Source organism: Lontra canadensis, unplaced genomic scaffold, assembly GCF_010015895.1.
Source record: "Lontra canadensis isolate GAN:19392208 unplaced genomic scaffold, GSC_riverotter_1.0 scaffold144, whole genome shotgun sequence".
NCBI classification, from domain to species: Eukaryota; Metazoa; Chordata; class Mammalia; order Carnivora; family Mustelidae; genus Lontra; species Lontra canadensis.
In genome coordinates, this window is record NW_022631138.1 from 2,971,713 (window position 1) to 2,996,672 (window position 24,960).

The 24,960-nt window shown below is 57.2% G+C and overlaps 1 protein-coding gene across 3 annotated transcripts; it reads left to right on the forward strand.

The window, feature by feature from the left end:
* Positions 1-1,252: 1,252 nt before the first annotated feature.
* On the forward strand, positions 1,253-24,552 carry PSD4 (pleckstrin and Sec7 domain containing 4). 3 transcript variants are annotated; one of them, XM_032843809.1, is made up of 17 exons: positions 1,253-1,561; positions 8,934-10,040; positions 11,136-11,261; positions 11,545-11,623; positions 12,123-12,504; positions 15,099-15,275; positions 15,710-15,790; positions 15,936-16,048; positions 16,282-16,340; positions 16,524-16,613; positions 17,731-17,774; positions 18,123-18,283; positions 19,300-19,370; positions 19,495-19,661; positions 20,161-20,305; positions 20,575-20,718; positions 22,261-24,552. In XM_032843809.1, the coding sequence occupies exons 2-17, from the start codon at positions 9,057-9,059 to the stop codon at positions 22,516-22,518; spliced, it is 3,081 nt and encodes a 1,026-aa protein (XP_032699700.1). In that variant the 5' UTR covers positions 1,253-1,561; positions 8,934-9,056; the 3' UTR covers positions 22,519-24,552. The 3 variants fall into 3 exon arrangements, with proteins under 3 accessions (XP_032699700.1, XP_032699701.1, XP_032699702.1); XM_032843810.1 differs by lacking the exons at positions 1,253-1,561; positions 8,934-10,040 and adding an exon at positions 10,763-10,835; XM_032843811.1 differs by lacking the exons at positions 1,253-1,561; positions 8,934-10,040; positions 11,136-11,261; positions 11,545-11,623; positions 12,123-12,504 and adding an exon at positions 13,080-13,435.
* The last annotated feature ends 408 nt before the right edge of the window (positions 24,553-24,960 follow it).

Genomic DNA, 24,960 nt, shown 5'->3' on the forward strand with positions numbered 1-24,960 from the left:
AAGGCTGCCCTCCCGTTGGGCAGGCCCAGAGAATGAACAGTGGAGGGCCCCATCGGATGTGTTTGAATATGTAAAAATTACAACCGCAGCTGACAAAGTGTTTTGTAAAGTGTCCTATCCTCCTGCCTCCCATCTTAATAGTGACCTGAAGGTCCAGGTTTGAATTGAGCTTCTCGGCCTCCTGCAAATGTGGCTACAGCATGCAGCTGGGCCCACTTCCAGCCTCCAACCCCTGCTGTTCCCCGCCTCCCCTCTCCCTTCTCTACCCTGTACCACAATGCATGGGGAGGGCCACCTACCTACAGGTGCAAGTGCGGTCCACACTACTCCCTGTCTCAGAGAGGGTGGTGCACAGAGAAGTGAAGCAATGCCTCATGGCAGGCAGATGGCACGTGCCCACCCCCCACTGCCCCCAAAGCAGAGAATTCCAGGCTCCTGGGTGCTCTGAGTGTGGTGGGGAAGGGGCTGGTAGGCGTGGCTTTGTAGGGGAGGGACACAGCTGGAGGAGGGGTAGAGCTGGAGCTAGGGCCTGTAAACTACGGGCTGGGATGGCCTGGGTCAGAAGGCGCTCTGCTTCTGGGACTCCCAAGTGGCAGGGTCTCTGGGGCGCTCAGAATTATGCGGCCTGGAGCTTGAGGGGCGGGAAACAGGGGCTTTAGAGCCTCAGCAGGGATGTTGGTGGTGGTTGTTCAGAGGGAGAAGAGACTGCTGCATGAGCGTGGCTCCCCACCAGCCTCTGTCTCTCACTCGTGGACACCTGGGACCTGTGTCCTGCAGACACCCATTGGGAATTCAGCAATGGGGAATGGATGGCAGTTGGTTCTCTTGGTCAGACACTCTGAGTTCTAACTTCAGCTGTGTGACCGTAGGCAGCAGCATAACCTCTCTGAGCCTGCCTCCTGTCTGTAATGGACATAGCAATGCTTCATAAAGTAGCTGAGAGGGGTGGCTGAGGTGCTACCGGAGGATGCTTTGTAAAGCAAGACAACGGCATTCGGCTCCGCTGTTACCTACGGGAGAGGAAGCCACGCAGAGTTCCCAATATCTTTTATGCAAAAAAAAAAAAAAAAAAAAAAAAAAAAAAAAAAGAAAAGCTGCCAGGCCCAGGGCCCTCCTCTGTCCCCCAGGGACTGCCAGCTGGGGCAGAGATGAGAACCTGGGGACAACCACAGGGAGGAAGGGGGTGGGGCCTGTCCACAGCCGAAGGCGCAGCACCTTCCCCTTTCTCTCCCTGGGCCCTTGACTGGGGCCCTTGACTGGGGAGAAGGGCGTTGGCGCTTCTCTCTGGGCCTGGTGCAGGGTAGGGGCCACCAGGCAGCGGGCGGCCTGGGGAAGGGGGCCAGAGGCAGTGGGCCTGGGAATGGAGGCGCTTGTCTTGTGGGCAGGAAGTGTGAGGTGGCGAGCAGCTCGGGAGCCCTGGGGAGGCCGCTGGGTGGGAGGGCTGAGCGTGTGGTGGTGAGGGGAGCGGAAGTCGGAAGCACCGGCAGCCACATTCTCTATTCACTGGTGGACGGCCCTTGTATCGGAAAGGCCTGCTTGCCCTCTCCCAGGGCCTTTGGAGGTGAGCAAGGTGGCCCTGCGGGGGGTGGGGGCCGGGAGGGAGCTGGGGGGAGCAGGGGATGCAGAGAGTCCCATGTGGGCCCTTGTGGTAGCTGCTGGGGCAGGTGGACAGGAAGGAGGACTCTGTGGGCCCAATGTGTCCGCACCTTCTGTGGGCCTGGCAGGGCTGGAGCGGTCACCTTCATCTTCCTTCTCCCTGTGTACCCCTCCCTTCCTCAACCTACCCCTCCCAGTCTGGCCCCCACTTACCCTGGCCTCTCCAGAGCCGCTGGGGGGGGGGTAATTTACCGTTATGGGGGGAGGGGCTCCTTCCTGAACCCCTTGTGGGCCTCCCTGGGTCCCTGGTGATGACTGTGGGGTGGTACCCAGTGAGGGGTTTTGTGGCCAGAGGCCTCCAGTGAGCCTTGGAGAGGCTGAAGAGAAAGAAGCCAGGCAGGCCTGGGCTTTGGGTGGGGGGCAGCTCTGGGTGCAGTCACTGTGGGAGATCAGACACAGAATCCACCATGAGGGGGATACTGGTTCTACCTCACCTCCCGCCGTACTCCGAGAGGCTGGGTTGGTGCTAGGGACGCCAGTAGCTGGCTTGCCAGGGAAGCTGATGTTTTGACCCATTGACCTTAGGTGCAACGGCCATCATTTTACTCACAGACGCCTCCCTGTTCAGGACATTGAGGCCTTCTGCTTGTAGCTGTCATCCTCATGGTAGACGGGAGTCTCCCAGAGGGAAGGTCCTCCTAGGGCCAAAGATCGTATGGTTGGTGTCACTCCTCTGCTGAAAAGGCAGGGGAGAGTGACCTGTCAGCAGACAGTAATACCCCTCAGGCCTGTTGAACCTTAGCCAGGTTGAAAACAACGTGCCTCAGAGGGTCCTGTCTCCCCAGCCTTCTGGAGCTTCAGAACATCTCAGAACTGCTGCTTTCTACAGATGAGGAACCACCCAGCACAGGGCTTAGAACCTGGGCTGTGGGCTCTTTGGGCAAGGAGGGGGGGACCCAAGAAGGGGTGAGAATGGTCCAGCCTGGCCTTGAGCCCTCCTCAGGGTCCTTGTCCTTCCCAGGGGGCAGCTGCTCTGGAGACGCATCGGTGCTCTGCCCCATTCTCTCTATACCCCAGCATCTCTGTCCCATCCTCTCTGCCCTCCATCTTTTCTGTCTTCCATTCTCTCTTCCCCCACCCTCTCTGCTCCCATCTTCTCTATATCCCATCCTCTCTGCACCCTCTCTGTTCTCTCTCTCTGCCTGAGCCCCAGCTGACACCCACCCCCGCAGGGTCCTTAGCACCACTGCCCCTCCACCGCCACCCCCCTCCCGGTGCACACTTGCATGAAGTCTTCTTCCGTGTGGGCAGGATGTGGGGCTGCCCCTAGTGCTGTCTCTCATGGCGCCCTGGCCCAGGTTCAGGCAGGAGCATCTGTCTTGTAACTCCAGATAAGAACCTTCTCTATTCCTCTGCCTTCCAGGATGACATCCCTCACCTAGCTTCTCCAGAGGGCTGTGTGGGCACAGGCTGCCTCTTAAATCCCTGGGCGGGCGAGGAGCCTTTGCTTTTTCCATTGGAAGGAAAAATTGCCATGGCAAAAGAAAGGAATGTCTGCTGAGTCTGGAAGCTTAAACGGAGTGAGGGACAGAGATGGGAGGCTCCAGGAGGAGGCTGAGTGCCCAGGGAGCCCACTGGGAGGGTTGACTGTATGCTTGTTTGTTTTGGCTTCTTGAATGACCAGCAAAGGAGCAAAGTTGAACTGAGCAGGATGTGCTGTTTCTGAGCACCTACCAGGGGGCAGGGCCAGCAGTAGCAGCTCCCAGACCCGTTCTGCTTTATCACAGATCTATAGAATAGCTTGACTCCATCTTATTTCCTTATTTTATAGATAAGGAACCAGGCAAAGTTTTTGACCAGAGTCACAGAGCTCATCAGTTGTAGGCAGGACTTGAGTGAGTCTCGTCCGTGAGCCTCCAGGCAGAGGGGGGCTGCAGACATTCAAGGCACCATCTCCCCCCTCGGGGCAGGCTCTCCTCCAGCCTCCTGTGGTCTCCTTGTACTAGAGGGTACAGGCTGTGTGCCCAAGCAGAAAGCTGGGGGCAGGAGTGGTGAAAAGCAAATCCACTTTCCAAATTACAATCCCGGAGCCAACGGGTCTCCTCGCCCCCAAGATCAAGACAGTGTTGCACTGAAGACAGGGCAAGGTCAGGTAGGGGTGGAGGGACTTACACCCCCTTGATCCCCCAGCAGTCAGATTCTGCGTCCTGTACTCCCATCAGCCAGGCGCTGCTTGGCCCCAGCAGTTTTCTCCACTAAGGTAGAAAGGGGGTGTCCCCCCCACCTCCTCCCTCTCTGCCAGACTCAGCTCCTTCCCATTCCTTCCTCTCACTGTCTGAAGAGCTCAGAGCATTTTGTTGGATTCCAGAGTTATTCCACTTCTCCTGGAACTTATCCTTCCATTCCACAAACCATCGAAGGGCCACTTTATTTTGGAGGTGAACAAAACCCACCTTATGAGGCATGTGGCAGACCTTTTTCCTCCTTTGTTCTGGTTAGGATACCTGAGACAAGCCATTCAACAGAGATTTCACTGAATACCGGGGCTGAGAAAAGAAAGTAAACCAAGAAAATTGTAGGCGCTGGAGACCTGAGCTTCTGGTCCCCAGTTCCTGGCCCACCTCTGCCTAAAAGGTGCCACCCTCCCTCCAGGAAATAGAAAACCTTGCCCCACCCTTGCCCCTGGCCGGGTCAGCCTGCCCCCACTCAGGTGAGTGGTGGGGCTTCCTTGATGGCTTTAGGAAGTGACCTTACCCCCCAGTTCATTCTATCACTTCATTCAGGGAAGAGCAATTTAAAAAGGAGGTGAGAAAGAGAGAGGAGACGGGGAAGGGAAAGAGAAAGAATGAGAAGAAGAAAGGGGGCAGGGGAGGAGAGACACTTCTTAAATCCTCAGTGACAGTGGCCTCGCACAGGCAGAGAGCCCAAACAAGGTGATTGAATGGGTGGGTCTTCCTCATGTCTCCTCCTTTCTATCCAGCTGCTGTGTGGGAGCCAGGACCCATACGAACATTTTGGCTCCTGGCCTGGAAGGACCCCACCTCTGGGAAAGCTCTGCCTCAAGGGCACTGGGCTTCCTGGGAGGAAGATGTGATTGATTCATGGGCAGACTGCCCTTGGGAGGAAATCATGAGGTCAAAATGATGCTTAATCTCCTCTAAGCCTCAGTCTTCCTAGTCCTCTAGTAAGATCTTTGAGGAGGGGCTTTCTGAGGATCCATCCCTCCCACCCACTCATCCATCCATCATCCATCCACACATCCCTACATCCTTCACTTTTATCCATCCATCCACCCATCCATTCATCATCTATCCATCCATCCATCCATCCATCCATCCATCCATCCATCGTCCTTCCCCCTATCCTTCCATCCATCCCTCCCTTCCAGCCAACCATCGATCCATCCATCTGTCCATCCATCCATCTATTTTTCCCTTCTACCCTCTGTCCCTCCCTTGCATCCATTCATCCATCCATCCATCTTCTTCATTCCACAAACTCAGAGGACCACAATTCTGTACCACAGAATTCCACAGAGTACCACTTCTGAGTCAAGTAGGCACTGCACTGGACAGTGGTAAAACCGATGAATTCAAGAGACTCTCTGCTTCAAAATAATTCATGCTTCATTCAATTCACAAAGGCCCAAGGGAATTGATGTATGTATGGGGGAGAGACAGTGATGCTTAAGAGAGCCACAGGCCTGGATGCAGACCCCAGCTCCCCTACTTACTCGCTGAGCTCCCTGGGTCCATTTCTGTCAGTCTCTGAGTCTTTGCTTCCTTTTTAGTAGGAAGGAAATGTTACCAGTTGTCTCGTTTGTGGGGTGGCTGTCCAGACCTGCAGATGAGCTCACGGCTGTAAAGCACCGAGCTGTATGACAGGTGCATTGCAAGGGCTTGGTACGTTCTTTTCCCCTCCCCCCGTGAGTTGCACGTGGGGTTGCCAGGTAAAATACAGAACGCCCATTAAGTTTGAATTTCAGTTGAACAGAGAAAAATTTTAGTATAAGCATATCCCAAAGATTAGGCATCCTGTATGTGTATTTGTTCTATACCGTGGAGCTGTGTGCTGCCCCTTTGGAATGGCCAGCCTAGAGCCAGGAACACTGCCCAGTGGGCTCTGTCACCACCCCCCAGGTGTCCCACGGGTGGTCCGGAACTTCTCGAGGCGACACTGACCTTTAACTTCCAAATGTACTGAACTGAAGTATAAGGAATGCCCAGGACTTTGGAGGCGGGTGTGGGCATAACACATGCACGCAACCGATTCAGTCCTTCAGTACTTCTGTGCTGAGACAGGTGAACAGAAGCACAAGGAGCCTGTCTTCCTGGTGCTCACATTCTGGGAAGGGGATGCAGACTAGCGTGCCGGAAAGCACTGGCGGTCACACCCTGCGCTAAATGCTCTGAGACGGGGAGTGAGGGCTGGGGTGGAGCCAGGGTGAGTTTAATTGATTCCGAGGAGTCGTGGCCCAACCAAACTGTACACCTCTTCCCCTACCCAATGCTCCATCTGTCTGTCTGTCTGTCTGTCTGCTTCCCTTCATTCCCCAGTCCCCATCCCTACCTCCCTCAGGCCCTTTAGACTCCTTGGGCCCCAGAAATCTGCTCCCTCCTTTTTGGTCTCTGGAAAGCTGCGACAGCTTCTCTGATTTTTTTCCACTGGAGTGCATTGAGGATCACCTGGCTTCTTCTGGGCAGGCAGATCCAGTAAGCTTTGATGCCTCGCAGAGTCATGAACATCCACCCTTATGGCTCCTTAATTCATGCACAGATTTATTTAGATGTATGTATTTGCAAAGAGGAATACGTGGGACTCTTGTCTCATACAAATGGCAGGATGTCCTCTCCATGGGCCGCTGCTGGCTCTTCTCATTCCAGTTATGGGCGTTTGAACTTTTCCCATCAAGTGAGTTCACTAATGAGAGTAGGGGGAGTGCTGTCATCCAGGCAAAATGCTCTCGTGGGCGCAGGGCCATGTTCCTGAGGCTGACACGCAGTCACATACCATGTGTGGATGTGTGGAGCAATGAGAACCAGAGCAGGGGTGTGGGGAGGAGGGCCAGCCAAGCACAAATAGACCAGGTCTTGGCAGGGAGGGAGGGAAGAGAGCTATAAATAAGGTGCTTCCCTCCACCTCTGTCCTCTGGCTCCTAAATGGAACTGCCTTCCCAGTGTTCCCGGTACCGTGTGGGCCACTTGCTCCAGAAGGCTGCGGTGGGGGAATCTCACCTCCTCTCTCCCACTGGCCTGGGGAGGGATGCATGGATTTGGAAGGGCTGCCAGAGTATAAACAGTGGGTTGTGAGACTCACTCCTCCCTTCCCCTTGGATAGAGGACCATGGCAGCTCTCTTACAGAGAGAGGATGGAGAGTAGAAAATGGACGGCTGCTTAGGGGGAGGGAGGTATTCTGGGATTGGCCCTCTGAGGAGCCGGCTGAGGACTTAGGGAGCAAAGCCTATGCGTCCTCAGCCTATAAACGGGGGCAGGGCTAGGAGTGGAGACAAAGAACTGAGCAGGAGCCAAGGCTAAGCTAGGAGACCCATGCAAGAAGAGCCCAGGGCAAGACCAGTGCACACTGATTTGATTCAGAGCATCGTATCCAAGATTAAAAATAAGCAACAGCCCCAGCTTTGGAGAAAGCACAATTTTCACAGTCACTGCCAGAACCTGGTGGCCCTGAAGGCTGGCTTTCCCCAGGGACTGCAAGTTCAGGATCATGAGGCCCGAGTTCAGCAATGACATATTCTTGCTCCGAGGTAGGACTGGGGTGGGGGTGGGGGGGTTGGGACAGAGAGGGAAAAGTCCAGAAAGGGGTTCTATTTCTGAGGGACTTTTAGGCAGAGGCTCTCAGGAGGAACAAGAAACTGAAATTCATGGTGGTCCTGTGTCATTTCTGTCAGGCACCCTCCTGAAAGAGGGCGCAGTGCCAAGCCATGTTTCCTAGGTGACCTCAGGAAGTAGGTTTGGACAGTAGGCCCCTCATCTGACCCTGGTTTTCCAGCCCTGGGGATTCCTATTTATTGAGTGTCTGATGGTGGGCCCATAGGTAGGCAGCTGCAGGGGTAGGGGTAGTGGTTTACAAGTTGGGAGCAGGTGTGTGTTTCTTTCTTTCTTTCCTTTTTTTTTTTTTAAGATTTTATTTATTTGACAGACAGAGATCACAAGTAGGCAGAGAGGCAGGCAGAGAGAGAGGGGGAAGCAGGCCCCCTGCTGAGCAGAGAGCCCAATGCCCGGTATGATCCCAGGACCCTGGGATCATGACCTGAGCCGAAGGCAGAGGCTTTAACCCACTAAGCCACCCAGGCGCCCCTACGTGTGTGTTTTTTTATACCCTTGTTCCCCCAAATAGTTTAATACAGCACGCAAGTGCATGTAAGACTTCAGGGTGCAGATGCTGAGTGAAGGAAGTGGCCAAAGGGAAGACCTGAGAAGATGTGATGGAGTCACGCGTGCGTTCTTTGCTGGGGACCATACTGTGCTGGAAGGGCCATAGCCTTAACCCTGAGCTGCCTGGGATCCTCTGCCCAGGGGGAAACGGCTGTCCATGGGACCAAAACAAGCCATTGTTTTGAAGAAGCAGGGCCACCCAGAGAGCCATGTGACTTGTCTACCTGCAGAGGAGGGAGACACGTGGTCCTGGAAAATACCCTTCAAGATTCCTTGGCTGCATGCACGTGGTACTAGTGTGGCCGATGCACGGGGCGGGTCTGAGCAGGTGGGCTCTGCCATGGCCTCCCCTCCCCTCACAGCTGGTGGGTGGGGCCCCAGGACTGGGGGGTCCTCCTGCGAGGGGCCCCCAGCTGAGATGAGGCAGGACAGGAGGCCTGGGAAGTAGAAATAAGGCAGCCTGTGCCTTCCTCTCTTGGGTGCCTGTGCCTCCCTCAGGGCTCCTGGCCTGGAGTCTGTGTCTGCGTGGCTCTCACGCTCTTGGCTGATGTGTGTTTTCGGTTTACCACGGCTTTCATGCTGTTCTGAGGGACGTCCACCTGCCATTCCTGCCACCAGCCACTTCAGTGTCTAAGTTCTCTGCCCCTAATGCCCAAGAAGATGTCCCATTTATCTTTTTCAGGGAGGTCACTCGGCCACCTTCAGCCAGCAGGCAGGTGTCTCTGGAGCAGGGCCGCCGTGGTGTGAGCAGTAGAGGTGGGGGGACTGGGGGTGGACAGCGTCTCTGGTGCCCCCCTCACACCAGGCAAGGCTGTGGAGGACACATGCCCCTCGGCCAGGGCCGGGGCTGCGGCAACCCCCGGAAACCTATCTGATACACAAGATGTGGGCCTCCAGGGGCTGAGCACACTTCGCTAACACGCATTTGCTTTCGGCACTTCCAGGGTAGGCGTGTGGATCCCCCCATCCTGCTGCCCCCCCATCTGCCGCCAGCGCTGCCCCGGACCCACACCATGGGACTGTGAAGGCAGACACTTCTGGGGGCGCCAGAGCAGCTTGCACACTGGATGATGGGAGACGACAGACTCTCGGAACACCCCAAGCCCATGGAATTTCTCAACCTCTATTTGGGAGACAACCTGCAGTCTGGCCCAGGGGCGCACCTGAGGGACACGTGCAGCCTTCCCGACCCTCCCGAACCTCATGGAGAACAGACCTGGGCCTTGGAGCCTCCCGATTCTACGAGGCCAGATGCTCCCCCTGGGGGCTCCAGCATGGAGCCCCTGCACTTGGGGAGTAGTTCCTCCCAGGAGGAGCCCAGGCACAAAGCAGTGCCCCCTGGGTCACCAGGGAACAGCCATCCCCTGGGGAGCCCGAGGCAGAGCCAGAGCACGTCCACGCAGGTGGTGTTCTGGGCAGGCATCCTGCAGGCCCAGATGTGTGTCCTGGACCTGGAAGAGGAGCTGGAGAAGACAGAGGGGCTCAGGGCTGAGCTGAGGTGCTGCCTCCCCGCTGCCCCTGTGGAGCTCCCCGCTTTCCCCTCCAGCCCCACAGGCCCCCAGGGCTCAGGCCTCCTCCCCAGCTCACCGGTGGATGACTCACCAGTGGATGAGGCCCCAGGAGGAGACAGCAGTGGCACTGAGGGGGAGAACCAGCACTCCCTGTGGCCCAGGGAGGGAAGGACAGACTCCTCCCCGGAGTGGGGTGCTGAGGAGGAAAGCCTGTTCTTTGACAATCCCCTCTTTTTGGAGAGCCCTTGCTCAGACAGTCCTTCTGGAGCTCGCTTGTCCTGGGGGCTCTCAGACTCCTGCATGGATGTGGGACCCAAGCCCGAGTGTCCCCACATCCTAGAGCCTCCTCTCCCAGGAGGGGGAGTCCTATGGGAATTGGACAGCGAGCTGGATTTGGGGGCTGGCACAGCTGATTCTAGCGGGCACACCACACCTCCATTCCCTGTACCCACCTACAAGCCTCACTCTTTCTCGTGGTCTGTAATGAATGAGGCCACCAAGGGGAGCCCTGAAGCACCTCCTGACTGTGGGGAGACTGAGGTAAGCCGAGCCCTGGGGACCCACCCAAGACTGTGCGTAGGGACAGGGAAGGAAGGGCTATTCTCTGTGGTCACTGGGCCCAGAACACTCTTTTTCGATGTTAGGGCCTTTTGGAATCCTGAAGCAATATAGCAGAAAAGCAGGCCCAGTGTGGCCTTCAGAATTACAGGACATTGTACAAATGCCATGATGTCAACGGAACGTGCTGGCGATTAAGTCCACAAATGTCTCCATCTCAGCAGCTCCAGGGACTGTGTCTGGACACATTTGGAGAACGAACAGCTCCTCCAAGGCAGTGTGTTCCAGGCCATTCTTAGACTCGACCCCTCCCACCTCCAGGACTTTCCCAACCATAACAGGCCAGATGACCTCTGCCCCAGGCAGGAGATATCTGTTTTAAGAGTCTGGCCTTTTCTTGAGAGATTTCGGCATTTGGTTACTTTGAGTTCACCATCTTTCATTCCCACCCCTCCACCCCACTCCCCAGGGTGGATAGATTGGGCCTCATGACAATGGCAGATATCCTTAATAGCAACTGGGCTGAGCTCTGGGGACAAATGACATGAGATGATAGGGAGCACAGTTTTCCCAGGGCAACTTCTGCTCAAGAGATAAGGAAACTCAAGATGGCAGAGTGGGACTATAACTTTCTAATCTCTCTGGTCCCAGAGAAAATGCAGAAGAGTCATTACCCAGAGTGGATCTCCTACCTGACCCTAAGATAACAGGAGCTGCCAGATACTGTCAGTGTCTCCCAACCCCAAGGCTGCAGTGTTGTGGCTCTGTCCTGTGAGAGTGCGTTCTTGTGATCTTGTTGCTCTAGGGTCCTTGGGGTCCTCAGGGGGATGCCTGGGAGCCCCATCCTCACAGCAAGTGGCCATTGCTCTGCCCCAGTGCCTGGGCGCTGTCACCCTCCCTATAATACAGCCGGTCCTTGGGCTGGTACTGCAGACCATGGAGGGAGGAAGATGGGGACAGAGAAGACTGGAAATCAGTGAGCATGGAGGAGGGGCTCCCGAGGCCTAGCGGGGTGCATTAAAAGCCCTAAGAACAGTTTCCCTTGGGTCAAACCTCTTGCCTCTCTTTCTCTCTAAGACTTCTCTGGGGGACAGTCTTGGCCCCACCCCATCTGCGGCATCCGGTGTGGACAAAGTATTGACCTTGGAAACAGGACAAGTTGGATCTGACCCCAGCTCTGCCAGGCATCCTGTGCAACCTTGGGCAAGTCACTTCCCCTCTCTCGGCCTCCCCTTCCCCATCTGTATGGAGGAACGTGAGCCCCGGTGATTCTCGATTCTCAGGGCGGGCACCAGTACCCCTAGGATGCAGGTCTTCTCTCTGGGGTTCCTCTTCTGATCTGAGGGCTCCGGATGAGACTAGGGCCCTGTTGCCAGGGTGGGAAGAGAACAGGGAGGGAGGGCCCTGGATATTCAAAGTCATTCTCCCCTACCCCCGCTTCTCAGTGCCTCTAGGGCTCACGGAGATCCTGTGCCTCTCTCAACAGGCCCTGCCCAGCCCAGAAGGCTGGCAGATGGAAGAGGGTCCTTCCTGGCCTGGGGTGCCTCTGATTTCCCAGGACCAAGGTGAGACCTCTTATGGGCTCTGGGAAATTGGGTGCGGGAGGCTTTGGATCTGGGGGGGCACAAAGGTTGTCCTTGGATCCGCAGACAGCATTGAGAAGTCCCGTTGTATCGTGTGGAAGGCAGACCAGGGGTGAAATCCTGCTTCTCCTATGACTTCATTCATACAAGGGGTTTGAAAATGCTCATTTCGTAGAATTCATGAAGAAATGTGCCAAAGACCCAGCATTTCTGATGCCTGGGTCCTAGTGGTTTAGAAAGCCCTGAACCCTGGGGGTTGCCTGGGGTCTGGAGTCCTGGGAGCCTTCTGCCTGCTGCCTCCGCGTGTGGGAGGTCCCCAGCCGGAGGAGGGACAGAACGTGCTGCCCAGTTCCAGGGGGTGGAGCTGCAGGGAGGGAGCTTGTGGAGGTGGCCCTCCAGGCTGTTTTCCTGGCTCTGTGGGGCCCCTTGGCCTCAGCCTGCCTCTCACCCCATGTCAGCTTTCCTCCATGTTCTTCCTCAGGTGACAGTGATGCTGAGTGTCCCCAGGAGTCTGCTCTGCGCACCTTGGCTCCTGGCCCCTGGGGGAGCCCAGCCTCATCGCAGGAGCCCAGCAGCCCCGAGTCTGAGAGCAGAGGCCCTGGCCCCAGGCCCAGCCCTGTGTCCTCATGGGAAGGCAGCCCATCGCCCCAGGGCCCCAACTGGTGCAGCAGTCTTCCTGAGCGGACGCTAGAAGCTTCATGCCCTTCACTCTTGGAGACAGATGGGGCAGAACCAAGCTTTCAGGAGAAAGAGGAGGCAGGAGAGCCCCCACAGCCAGGGGAGGAAGTGAAGAGTGAAGGCCCAGCCGGGACTGCTGAGGCTGGTGCCGTCCAGCCTGGCGTGTGCTTGACCTCTGCGGCAGGGTAAGTGTCCGACGACCCCGCTCTCTGGCTTCTAATTGTGGATACATTTAAGAATTCCCTGGCCTGGATGGAGCATGAGAAATGCCTGCTGGGATTTAATATACTAACATCGATTAAGCCAGGATTGTATGACTGGGTGCCTGCAGCTTTGAGCAACACTGGAGGGTTGGAAAGCATGAGAAACCAAAAAGCAGATAGTTTTACACACGGGGCAGGATTTGCGCGTGGCAAGGCAATGCCCCAAGAGCCTGGACACCAGGAGAGAAGCGGGGGGAGGTGTTTGAGGGCCCTGATGGGGGCTCTGTACCCAGAAAAAATGGGTGTCATGTTAAGCAGGGTGGGGAGCGGGAAGGTCAGAGCTTGTCATGGGGGCGGGATGACACACTGCTTTGAACTTGAAGGAGGTGTCTGGGAGAAACCCATCGGTGAACCTTAGGCGGAGAGTATGGCTCAGATCTCGGGGGAAAGCCAGAACACCAAGGGCAGGTGTGACTGGAACCAAGGAAGTGGATCTTGGGACCCCATAGCAGGATCGAATGACTCCAAATCTGTGGCCAGACACAGGAAACCAAGGGGACCATGGGGAAACCAAGCTAGATGTCTGCCTCCCTCCAGAGGCTGCAGGGGGCTGCCAGCGCCTGGGGCCTCCACCTGGGAAATGAGGGGACCTCCTGAAGAGGCAAGGGGGAACCGTGATTGTTCGGGTTGCACTAACTGGAGGGTCGGCCCTCCCCCCCATCTCCGTGTCACGGGGTGATGGGGACAGAACCTCAGGCAGTGTCAAAACGAAAACATCTCTCTCATGCATCTGGAAAACCATTCAGTCTCTGGAGGTGCTGGGAGGCTTGGGAATCAGTGAGGAGTCTTTCTGGATCTGAGAGGAGAGGGCTCATCATACCAAAACTAAAGTCAAGTTCAGCCCAAGAGAAAAGTAAGTAGATCCACCTGAAATGAGAACCATATATTCATAGTAAGTAATGAAAAAGGATCAATTAGGACTTTTCTTGCTAGGATGCTAAATATTATTACACAAAGAAGTTCAGTCTTATTTTCAGCACAATATTGGGCTAATTTTCCTGGCCCAAGTGTGCTGGTCCCATGGGAGCTCTCCTTTGTGCTTGACTGTCACAATGAGGTCACAGAGGCTATTTTTATCATACTTTATTGTTTTATTTTATTTCATTCCAATCAATTAATTTGATTTTTAATTTTTATTTTTTGGAGGGGGAGGGGCCAAGAGAAAGGGGAAGAGAGAGAATCCCAAGCAGGTCCCAAACCTCCATTAATGAATTTAATCATAGCTTTATTGAGAAATAATTCACAGACCGTACAGTGCACCCATTTAAAGTACCCAATCCCATGACAGTTTATATTTGCATTATTTTTTTTCCCCAAAAGCAACTCCCCATCTAGATACTATTTTTGTAACAACACTAATCCACGAGGTCATTTCTGGGCTCGCTCAGCTGATTATCAAACAGCGCTCTTCAGATGTGACAAGTGTGTTGTCATTTTTCTCCTCTCCGACGGCCCACCGGACTAACGCCTCCAGTTCCTTGTCTGTCAGTGGCTTTTCCTGCGACTCCTAGAATCTTCTGGCCTCACTAACACAGACTTCATGAAGCCCTGTGTTTTGGGGGGGCGAGATGTGTCTGTCCCTTTGCAGCGGGGTGCTGTTACACCCCCAGGAGCCTCAGGGAGGAGTGAGCTGCGAAGACACAGCCCAGGCGGGGGCAGAGATGGACGTTTGTGTTCGGGCAGAGGGACTGTTGGGTGTGGCCTCGTGTTATAAGTGTCGGTTTACCCGGGAACATTTGCAGGTGCTGCTGATGCTGCTCCTGTCCAGCTCCCTAACTCTGGTCATTGGGCTATGGAATATCCCAACACCCCATAAGGAGGATCCCCCAGCCCCGGTGGTCGGGTTGCCGGGGAAATGGAAGAGTCCAGCAGAGACTGGGCTTGGTTGCCTCGAAAGTTCTGAGTGTCAGATGCTGAGTGTCCTCCGAGTGTGTCAGAGGAAGCAACCTCTGACTGCCCCCCACCCCCGCTGCCAGCTGTCACCATGCTTGAAGCCTGATCTCCCCTCACCCTTGCACCTTCCTTGTCGCCAGCTCTAGGAGGAAAACCTGGGGCTGGGGCAGGGCAGGGGAGGAGGGCAAGGGGGCATCACGAGCAGGGCAGGACAGGTGAGGGAGACAAGTGGCTGGTGGGGGTCGGGGACACCAGTGCCGTCCCTCCTGGGGATGGGTTCAGTATCACTGACATCTTCAAAGGGCTGTACCTGCTGCATGAGGTGAGCTAGTCTCAGAACGTCCTTGTGGTTGACCTGAGAAGGCACCGCATGCTAAGCTTGGCTCCCGCCCTTGCCAGCCTGCTGGGTATGCCAGGTCTCTGGATCGTCCCAGTGCCTGGGCCTGGCCAGGCCAGGCCAGGCATGAGTTTCCCCAGTGATGCCCTGGTCCAGCTGCTCCCTCCACCACTCCAGCTCCCCTGCTGATCACCCCTTCCATGACTGACCTGGAGGGACACTTGACCCAGTACCCCCACCTGTCCATCCCTCGTGGAAGTCTGAGGACACTATTGGACATTCGCAGGCTTCCTGAGAGCCTCATGCCCCAGGCGCAGTGCCCGGAGGAAGGCCAGAGGCCACAGACTGGAGACAAGCTGGCTAATGGTGTCAGCAGCGACAAGGTGGCCTGGAACTTGGCCTCTCGCCTCTATCACCTGGAAGGCTTCCGGAAGTCTGAAGTGGCCTCCTACCTGCAGAAGAAGTAAGGGGATTTGACCCTGAGCAAGGCTGGAGGTTGTGTCGGGAGAGGGAGGCACGGTCAGCAGACTCCGTCCACCAGCCGCCCCATTGCTGACCTTCATCCCCTCCTTCCTGTCCTAATCCGTCCCCGGGCAGTGCCTGCCTCTTCCTCTTAGTCCCACTTGTCACCCCTTCTCCACACTCTTGAGCCCTGCCTAGAGCCATTGGGCCTGGCCACCTTGCTCCCCCAGCCAACTCCACGTGTGCTCCCCACTCAGCAGTAGACGGGTGCCCATGGCAGACCAGACCCTGGCTACTCCGTCGCCCTCTCACCCTCTGGGGATGTGCACGGGTCCTGCGGCCCCTTGGCATCTGCGACCCCAGCCCAGACAACCCCCCACCCCCACCTTCACCCCCACCCCCCACTGCGGGCTTCATTCCTATTTCCTCTCACAGCAATGACTTCAGTAGGGCTGTGGCTGAGGAGTACTTGTCCTTCTTCCAGTTTGGAAGCCAGAGCCTGGACCGAGCCCTCCGGTAAGGCCTCCAGGCCCTCTCTGGGGAGGAGGGATGACTGGGAGGTGGTAGCCCTGGTAAGGCCAGAATCCGATTGGCCCCCAGCTCTGGAGCCTGCAGGCTGCCCCAGCCTGGGCCCTGTTCTGGACTCTGGTCCTCCTTCCAGGGGCTTCCTCCAGGCCCTGGTGCTCAGCGGGGAGACTCAGGAGCGGGAGCGAATCCTCTACCAGTTCTCCAAACGCTTCCATTACTGCAATCCGGGGGCCTTCTCCTCTGCAGGTAGGGAGGGGGCGGGCCCTGAAGGCAGGGCCCGCTGGGCTGCCTTGGGGGATGGCATGGAAGTGTCCCCTGGGTCTGCTCAGGCATTTACTGGGTACCAGCTCATGGGCGTGTGTTTGGGGGGCTACGGAGACCCAAAAGCATCTGCGGTCACCCCACCCAGCCTGGGCAGTGGAAAGGCAGGAGTCCTGGTTCTAAGGAGCTTTCTCTCCACTCGCCTCCCTCTGGCACAGATTCCGTTCACACCTTGACCTGTGCCATCATGCTCCTCAACACGGACCTGCACGGACAGGTGAGGGCACGGGGGACTTGAGGCCAGAGGCCTGGGATGGGGTCATGGAAGGGCTCTGGGGGAGGTAGGTCTGGAGAACTGGAGAAGGTTCCAGAGTGGCCAACGGTGGTGGGGGGAGGTATTCTGTGTGTGGGGGGGGAGTGTGTTCCTGCTGCCTCACTTCCCTTCCCTCAATGGTCACAGAACATTGGGAAGAGCATGAGCTGCCAGGAATTTATCACCAACCTGAACGGCCTGCAAGATGGCGGGAACTTCCCGAAGGAGCTGCTGAAGGTAAGGCACACGGGGCTATTCCCGGGGCTCGTGATACCGGGGCTCCCTCTGTAGCTCTTTATCCCCGCCGAAGGTGGGGGCGATGCTCAGCCTGGGCCTGGCTCTGCTGCAATGTCCTCGGGAGGCCATGGCCAGTGTATGGAAGGTACTAGAGTGTGCGTCCCAGGCACCAGCAGCCACACCTTAGAGTTTGTTGGCTTGTGCGAACTCGTAGGCCCCCTGCCTTGGACCTACTGAATTAGAATCCCTGGGGCTGGGACCCCTAAGATGTTCTCTGGAGTTTCCAGGTGATTCTGAGCATGGCGAGTCTTGAGATGCACTGGGTCTTTGGTTTTCGGAATGAGCAAAGAACAGAGTTTCAAGTGCCAGCAAGTCTAAGACTTAGAAGCCAGATAGATGTTCTAGGGTTTGAACTCTAGTCTTGGGCAGCTAACCCCCTGGCCTGCTCGAGTTCCTCTTGGGGTAGCGACTACATTACGGCATGGTGCTCACAATGAAATAAGCATCATCAGGGGCCTAGCACAGCGCGCGGGGCACACGGCTGGCTTTTCATACGCAGCGATGCTCTGGTTCTTTTGTCTGCGTGGTGGACGTTTCTAGAACGCTTGCTGTGTGCTTGGTGCCCTGCTAGACATTGCCGGGGCTAAAAAGGCAAGCAAGACTGCATGGACATGAATACTCTGTTAGATCATTTCCAAGTCCCAGTGCCTCATTGACTCATTCCTTCACCATCCATTTGTTGCCTGCCCCCCCCACCTTGGTGGGCTGTTCCTGCTCTGTCCCATCCCTCAGGGCAGGATGGTACTGGATGATTCATTTCCTTTCCCAGAGAACTAGTTCAGGCCTCCCTAAGCTCAGGGAGGGACTAGGATTGCTTTGCTCATCCTGTCTGGAGCGTCTGCCACGGTGCCTGGCACATGGCCGCTCCATCAGTGGCTACACGCTTGCACACGTGGGTAGCTGGATGCATGCGGGAGCTGCTTCCTGCTCAAGGAGGAAGGCAGCAGTGCTGGGGGTAGAAGAGGCAGACTGTAGCTTGGCCCTGTCTGACCTGGGCCAGCCAGAGTTTGGGCCCCATGGGCCGAGGCTCCCTGCCCACTGTGTGCTTCTGTTCTAGGCCCTCTACTGGTCTATCCGAAGTGAGAAGCTTGAATGGGCTATGTAAGTGACAGTCCCTCTTCCCTCCACTCCCTGCCCCTCTCCCCTGTCCCTGGGCCTGTCCTCCTTCCACCTGCCTACCTGAGAGTTGCATGAGCCTGGGAGAGGTGCTGGACAGTGTTCCCCTCTGAGCAGGGTCCAGCCAGAGGCCGGGCCGTAGGCGAGTCTCCAAGGGGTGAAGGAGCCCAGGTAACACCTGGAGAAGTCAGGGGCCGTGGGGGGTGGGGATGACAGGAATGGATAGGCTGGCTTTGAAGGACTCCTTTTTGGGGATCCTGGGGTACAGGTGCATGGGCACCTCCTGGTGGCCTCTGCCTGTCAGTACCCCCAACCTGATTCTCTGATGTCCAGGGATGAAGAAGATGCAGGCCGACCAGAGAAGGCCCAGGTGTCTCCCCCTACTGGCAAGCTGAGCAACCCTTTCCTGCAGCTGGCCCAGAACCCCACGGCGCCCACCTACAAGCAGGGCATCCTGGCCCGGAAGATGCATCACGATGCGGACGGCAAGAAGAGTGAGTGTCTGCTGCCCTGTGGCATGGAGGGCTCGTGTCCGCCACCAAACCCAAGTGTGTGCGTGCCTGCGAGAGTGCCGAGCGGCTTGGCGCAGGTGACCTGGGGGCTGGGGTGCAGAGGGATGGCACAGTCAGGGCAGGGACAGGCAGCCTTTGTTGCTTCCTTGATGGGGATCATGTGCTGGGCACCAGGTAAGATGCCAGGGACAGGGGTTCAGAGACAAGACATACCTAGGTACTCCCTGCTCCCCAGGCCCCGGTGGTAAGGGGGAGGTTAGGTGAGCACATCAGTGGGATATGGGATAAAAGGTGGAAATGGCTGAGGGGTGTAGGGAGGGGGAGATCAAGTATGGGGGTGTGGAGGAGGGGCAGGCTTTGATTAGACTTGGGGGTGAGGTGTGGGGGACAGGGATGGGTGAGGCTTCTGGGAAATGATGGTATCTGAGCTGAACCTTGGTGGAAGAGGCCAGGGGGCATCCCCCCCAGACAAAGGAGCAGGCATAGTCTGCTGGGAACAAAACGGCAGGAGGTACATCTGGCCTCACTGCGGATAGGTGCAGGCTTTATAGCAGGGCAGTGACAGGACCAGAACAGTAATGGGGTCCTGGATGGATGGGACAGGGTGAGGTAGCCGGCCAGGGAACTAGCATTTGGCTTCAAGAAGCCACAGGGCCTGAGCAAGGTGGAGAGGTGACTCCGGAGAAGCCTGCCTTCTTCTGCACAAGGAGCTGAACCCCTGTGCCTCTCAGGATGGGACCAGAAAGACGTCTGGTGGCAGTGTGCTTGTGGGTGGGAGTGTCGAGAGAGGGGACAGTCAGTGTGGACATCTGCTTTTGTTGTTGGTGGGGCTTGAGTGCAACTGCCAGGGTGTGAGGTGTGGCACCTGCTTCTTTGTGACTGTGTCTTGTGGTGCTGGCATGTTGCTGCGTGTTTATGTGCACCTGGGGAGGGATGAAGTTGGCAGGGAGAAGGGGTCGTGTGTGTCTGAGTCTGGCTGTGTTCTGCTCCTGGGGCAGCGCCGTGGGGCAAGCGCGGCTGGAAGATGTTCCACACGTTGCTTCGAGGGATGGTCCTTTACTTCCTGAAGGTAGGAAGGGGGTGCGTGGCCCTGACAGGCAGGGCAGGGAAGGGCCCAGAATGGTTGGGAGGGTGGGCAACTGATGATTACCTCTTTTCTGAGCCCCTGTGCTGCCCACCCCCTGCCCCTGCAGGGAGAGGACCACTGCCCCCCTGCAGGGGAGAGTTTGGTGGGGCAGATGGTGGACGAGCCCGTGGGGGTGCACCACTCGCTGGCCACACCGGCCACCCATTACACCAAGAAGCCGCATGTCTTCCAGCTGCGGACTGCCGACTGGCGCCTCTACCTCTTCCAGGCTCCGTAAGTCCCCGGGGGTGGGGGGGTGGGGGGGATGGACCAGCAGCAAGGCCCCGGCTTGCCTCTCCCGGGTTCCTCACTCATCACCCTCTGATGGCTGCTGGCCGGGGGCCATGGTGGAAGCAGGAAAATGCTGGTGGCAGAGGTCCTTGGGCCGCACCTGCTCCCCCGACCCCGCCCACTTTGCCTCCGAACGGGCCTCTTCACTGGTCCAGCGCCTGGTCGAGCCTCCTACTTCTGAACCCACTAGTGATCGATTTCCCCCCCCAATTTGATCTAAAAATCTACCGCCTTCCTAGATTTTCCTCTTTGACGGATGATAAAAGCCACCAGCACAGGTCAACCACCTCGACTGGTGGGCGGGCTTCTGGCTTTTTGAAGCGCTGAATCCCGAGTCTGGAAGGCTGTGCAGACAGACCATAGGAGGTTGGGGTGGGAGTGGGGGGAGAGGGGCAGGACCGACTCTGTCACCTTGGGGTCTGACGGTCTCCTCTGCCCTCAGCACCGCGAAGGAGATGAGTTCCTGGATCGCGCGCATCAACCTGGCCGCGGCCACGCACTCGGCGCCGCCCTTCCCCGCCGCGGTGGGCTCCCAGCGCCGATTCGTCCGGCCCATCCTGCCTATAGGTCCCGCCCAAAGCTCCCTGGTACGGGGGCCCCGGAAGGGGCGGGTGCGGCGGGGAAGGGGGCTTCTAGCCCCGGGGAAGAAGTGGGAGATGGGAGGGCGGGGCTGCGCGCCTGCCTTAGGAACCGGGAGAGGGGTGGGCTGTGCACTGGGCCCGGGAACGAAGGGAGGGTGGGCGGGCTGCGCACCTGGGTCCAGAACGTTGAGGGGTTTGCGGTGGGCTGCGCACCTCGGGCCGGGAACGGATAGGGGTGCGGTGGGACAGCTTCCCTCTCCGCCTCCCGCTTCCAGGAGGAGCAGCATCGATCCCACGAGAACTGTCTGGACGCCGCCTCCGACGACCTGCTGGATCTGCAGAGGAACTTACCGGAGCGGCGGGGCCGCAGCCGCGAGCTGGAGGAGTACCGCTTGAGGAAGGAGTACCTGGAGTATGAGGTCAGGCTGCGGAGTCTCCGCCTTCGCTGGGCTTTCCCACCCCCCTCGGCTGGGCCCTCTTCCGCCCTCTAGTGGCCACATACGGCCTTGCAGCCTTCGTTCCCCAGGGTCGCTCAGGGCTGGGGGAGGCCCCGAGTGCGAATTCATATGAAGGGCTGTGCGCAAAGTCTGTGCGTTCGTGTGCACTCAGACCCCTTTACTTCTTGTCCTGGGGGCTCATAGAAGATGCTTTTCTGGAAACACTCACAGGAGACGTTTGATCAGTTTCTTTCACCTAAGAGTGTAGTGTACTTGGCTTCACTTAAATTGAAAGAAAAACTGTGGTTTAGTTTAATTATTTCACCTAATACCTGCCTAGTCCTAATAGGCAGTATTTATGGCGTTTGTCATACTGCCTGTATTACCTTGTTTAGTTGTCTAACAACTGCCGTAGGGACCATGATCTTCACTTTACAGGGGGAGGACACAGGCAAGGAGGAATGAAACAACGTGTCCAAACCCCATGAATTCACATCCTACTCCAGTCAGGGCTGTATCTCATTTATAGCCTTCATCAAGGACCTTTTCACCCCTCTGATTGATGCTGCACTGTTTTATCCCCTGACCCCCCATTGTATCTCCCCATCCCCCCTTACACTTTATGCCTCTGGTCAGTGTGCACGTTCTGGGACCCAAAGCAGGAGGGGGCAGTTGAGGGGCAGTATGAGAACAGACAGGGTCAGAGCCACCCAGAGGCAGAGACCAGAGAAGGGAGCATCTGTGTCATCTCTGGCTGTGTGTGCTGGGCTTCGTCTTGTCCCCTCCCTGCCTTTGTGGCCCAGCCTTTGGCTTGGTAGGTGCACTGCTTCCCAGAAGTCCTGGGGGGACAGGACCCAGCTCTGCCTGCAGAATTCTAGCCTCTCCCTACCTATGACCAGCTGCAACCTGTAGCAACCCCAGGCCTTCCCTAGACCTCATTGCCCTCTTGATCAAGTGGAGACAAGGACTCCTGGGCCACCCAGCCACCCAGGGTGAGCAGGCAGTTACTACACTGGGACCCTATCCGAAGGCTGCTAGTTACAGAGGCCTTCCGAGTGTTAAACAGATGAAGGTAGTTAGCATCCCGCTCTCCAGATGCCAATTGTTAAAATGCGATTCAGACTCAATTAGGCTTCAGTACAGATGTGAGCTGTTTGTGTGCAATGCCGCACAGATCAGGCCTAGCGGGTTATGGATCTTTTAGTGTCTGGGGGATGGAACACGTTCTGGAGACATTAGTTACAGTGCTACAAGGTGGAGGCTGTTAGAACAGGGCTGGGCTGGTGGGTGCTGTTAGAATCCTGTCCAGGTAATTGCAGGGTTTGGCGATGTGGCTGCCATGTTCTGCAAAGTTTGCTTTCTCAAGCTCAGTGCAGACACTGGCTGTGGGTCCAGCCCTCTTTCTGCAGAAATCTTTACTGTCAAGAGCTTTGTACACGTGGGAGAGGTCTGCCCTGCATGCTTCTGGCCTCCTCCTGTGCAGAAGCCCGGCTGGTATTAAGGGGGCAGGGCCATGTATTGCAGAAAACCCGCTATGAGACCTACGTGCAGCTGCTGGTGGCCCGTCTGCACTGCCCCTCGGATGACCTGGACCTGTGGGAAGAGCAGCTGGGGAGGGAAGCCGGAGGCACTCAGGAGCCCAAGCCCAGCCTGAAGAAGTCCCACTCCAGCCCATCCCTGCACCAGGAGGAGGCCCCCACCACGGCCAAGGTGAAACGCAACATCTCAGAGCGCAGAACTTACCGGAAGATCATACCCAAGAGGAACCGCAATCAGCTCTGAAGCTGGGACGGCCTCACGGACTCAGGCCCCGAGTTCTGGGGTGTAGAAGTGGGGGAAGGGACCTGAGATGAGACCCCATGGAGGAGACTTGCTTCAGTGGGTCCACACTGGGGAGGAGGCCCTCCCTTTCCTGCTGAAGGACAGCCCCTGCTCCTCTGCAGTCCTCACTGCCCCCTTTGCTGGAGCTTTCCCGCTACTGCTGTGCCCACCCCCACGGCAACCCCCAGCTGCCCTCGTCCCTGCTCACTCCCAAGGGAGGACAGAGGTCAAGGGGTGGGCTGCGCTCCCATGTCACCCTTCTCTGTTCCACAGTCTAAAGTGGCCACATTGCTTGGGCCTGGGGGCAGCTCAGCACTCAATTGAGAATCCAAGAACCCGCGGGCCCTGAGCTTCCAGAAGGGAGGCTGGGGTAGCAGAAGCCTCTGGGCAATCAAGCCAGGGGAGCCACAGCCCTGAGGACAGTCTTGCTCTGGGAGTCAGGTGGCCTGGGGTGAGAGGTCCTGGGAGACCCCAGGCAGCCTCAGGTGACTGAGAGAGCAGGGTGGCTCGGCCCTGCCCCCTGAGAGGTAGGGCTCCTGGGGCTTCGAGGACAAACTCAGTGATGCTGACTCTGGGCCCCCAGGCCTTTGTATGCTTTCCCCCACAATCACCCGTGCACCTGGGGCAGATGGGAGAGGCCACACCCCACACACCCAATTGCTAATCATCAGAGCAGAACCAATGGTGGTCAGTGAAGGCCAGAGGGCATGGGGCCTCCAGAGCTCTGTGGAGAGCCCTGGGAACAAGGGGCCTTTGTTTCCTCAGAGCAGGGAAGGAGGTCCCTCAGGTTCAGACCTGGGAGAGGCTGAGGGGCAAGAGGCCATGATATATCCCCTGGGGGCCGTCTTGGAAGGAGCTGGTCTGGGAGCTGTGAGGGCCTGGTGGAAGCCTGGCTGCCTCCCACGCAGCCCATCCCATGAAGTTGCATTCCCAAGGAGGGGCACCAGGGACCCTTCCAGAATCCCTCACCCCCCTGCCAGCTCTCAGGGGGCTTTGCTGCCCTTCCTGGGAAGTCCCCCTGTGCTGCCCTCTGGCTGCCTCCCAGCTGGGCTCTGGGGGAGGTTCCGGACACTGATGGACCTCGGGCTCTGCCTGTGGGAAGGAGGCTGGGATGGAGAAGCAGCCACCATTGTCTCTGTTCAGCCAAGTGTGCGAGCAGGCTGCCTGCCAAGAGGGGCCTCTGCTGCCCGGCTGCCGCCTGCTGGCTGACGCACGGCCTCTCCAGCCTTCCTGCCGGGGCCCCTCTCCTCCCATCCATGCTAGAAACCAGCCCTGGGGCCTGGAAGGCCACCAAGCGGGGCTGGCCCTTCGGAGACCACAGGGGTTGTCTGGCCAGGGCTCAGCTCAGGGCAGGGCCGGGTACTCAGTCGGTGTACAGTAACTGCAGGCCAGTGAAGAAGGAGGTGTGCGTGTGTGTGCGAAAAACCAAGGGTCGGGGGGATTGGCGCAGCTGGGACCCCCTGCAGGATCCCAGGCTGGGTCTCCCTTTGCCCGGGCACCTGTGCGCGTCTGAATGTGTGTGTCCGTGTGCGGGTGTGGAACACTGTGTGCAGGCTGTCAGAGCCTCGGGACCTCGGAATCATTTGTTCACCCACTCACTCATTCATTCACTCATTCATTTCACAACTGATATTGACCACTTTTTATGGAACCTGCCTCTGGCCTCCAGGAGGTAACAGCCTGTCCTCGGGTTCCTTGCTGTTAGGGCAGAGGCACACTTCGTCTTGCTGGAGAGGCATGCGGAAGACACATTCCCACTCTGCTCAGGGATTCGGATTCAGTAGGTTGGGGTCAGAGGCACGGATAAATATTTTTAAAGCAGCTTGGGTCACTGATGTGCAGCTAATAGGTGAAAACCTAGTATCAGATCGAGGTGACTTGCCCCAGGACCGATACAAGCTTGGCCTTGAGTGGGTTATTTGACCTCACTGAACGTGTATCCTTCTTTCTAAAACCAGAATAAAAGGCAGAGGTTTGTCTGCATTTTTGCATGTATGTGGCAGTTTGATGCTTCTTTGCCCATGTGGGACTGGCACCTGTCTTTCACCTGGGCATCTGAAGCCTTCAGAGACAGATGGGGGCCGTGGGACCCCACCTGGCCAATGCAGCTAGGCGCGGCTTGGACCAGAAGCCTGGGGAGGTGGGGAGGGCGAGGCTAGGCTGCAGTTCTGACATGCGACCACTGGGGGGCGGGCTTGCATCTTTCAAGCTTGCCTGCTCAGGTGTCCTGCTGCAGAGCTCTGCTCCCTGAGGAAGAGGAAGTTAGTCTGTTTGTCCCCAGGAATCACCAGAGCCAGGACCTTCCACTTCCCTAAACCCACAGTGGTCCAAGCCAGGGCCCCCAACTTCTGGAGAAGTCAGCCATGGGAAGGGTTGCAACTCTGACATCTTTCTGCAGATGGA

What these genes read in the sequence shown, in the direction of transcription:
- PSD4 (XM_032843809.1), top strand. Translation starts at nt 9,057, where the DNA reads ATGATGGGAGACGACAGACTCTCGGAACACCCCAAGCCCATGGAATTT. An exon ending in GCCTCCTACCTGCAGAAGAA is followed by an intron (nt 15,276 to 15,709) that starts GTAAGGGGATTT and finishes TTCCTCTCACAG; the next exon opens with CAATGACTTCAGTAGGGCTG. An exon ending in CGATGCGGACGGCAAGAAGA is followed by an intron (nt 18,284 to 19,299) that starts GTGAGTGTCTGC and finishes CTCCTGGGGCAG; the next exon opens with CGCCGTGGGGCAAGCGCGGC.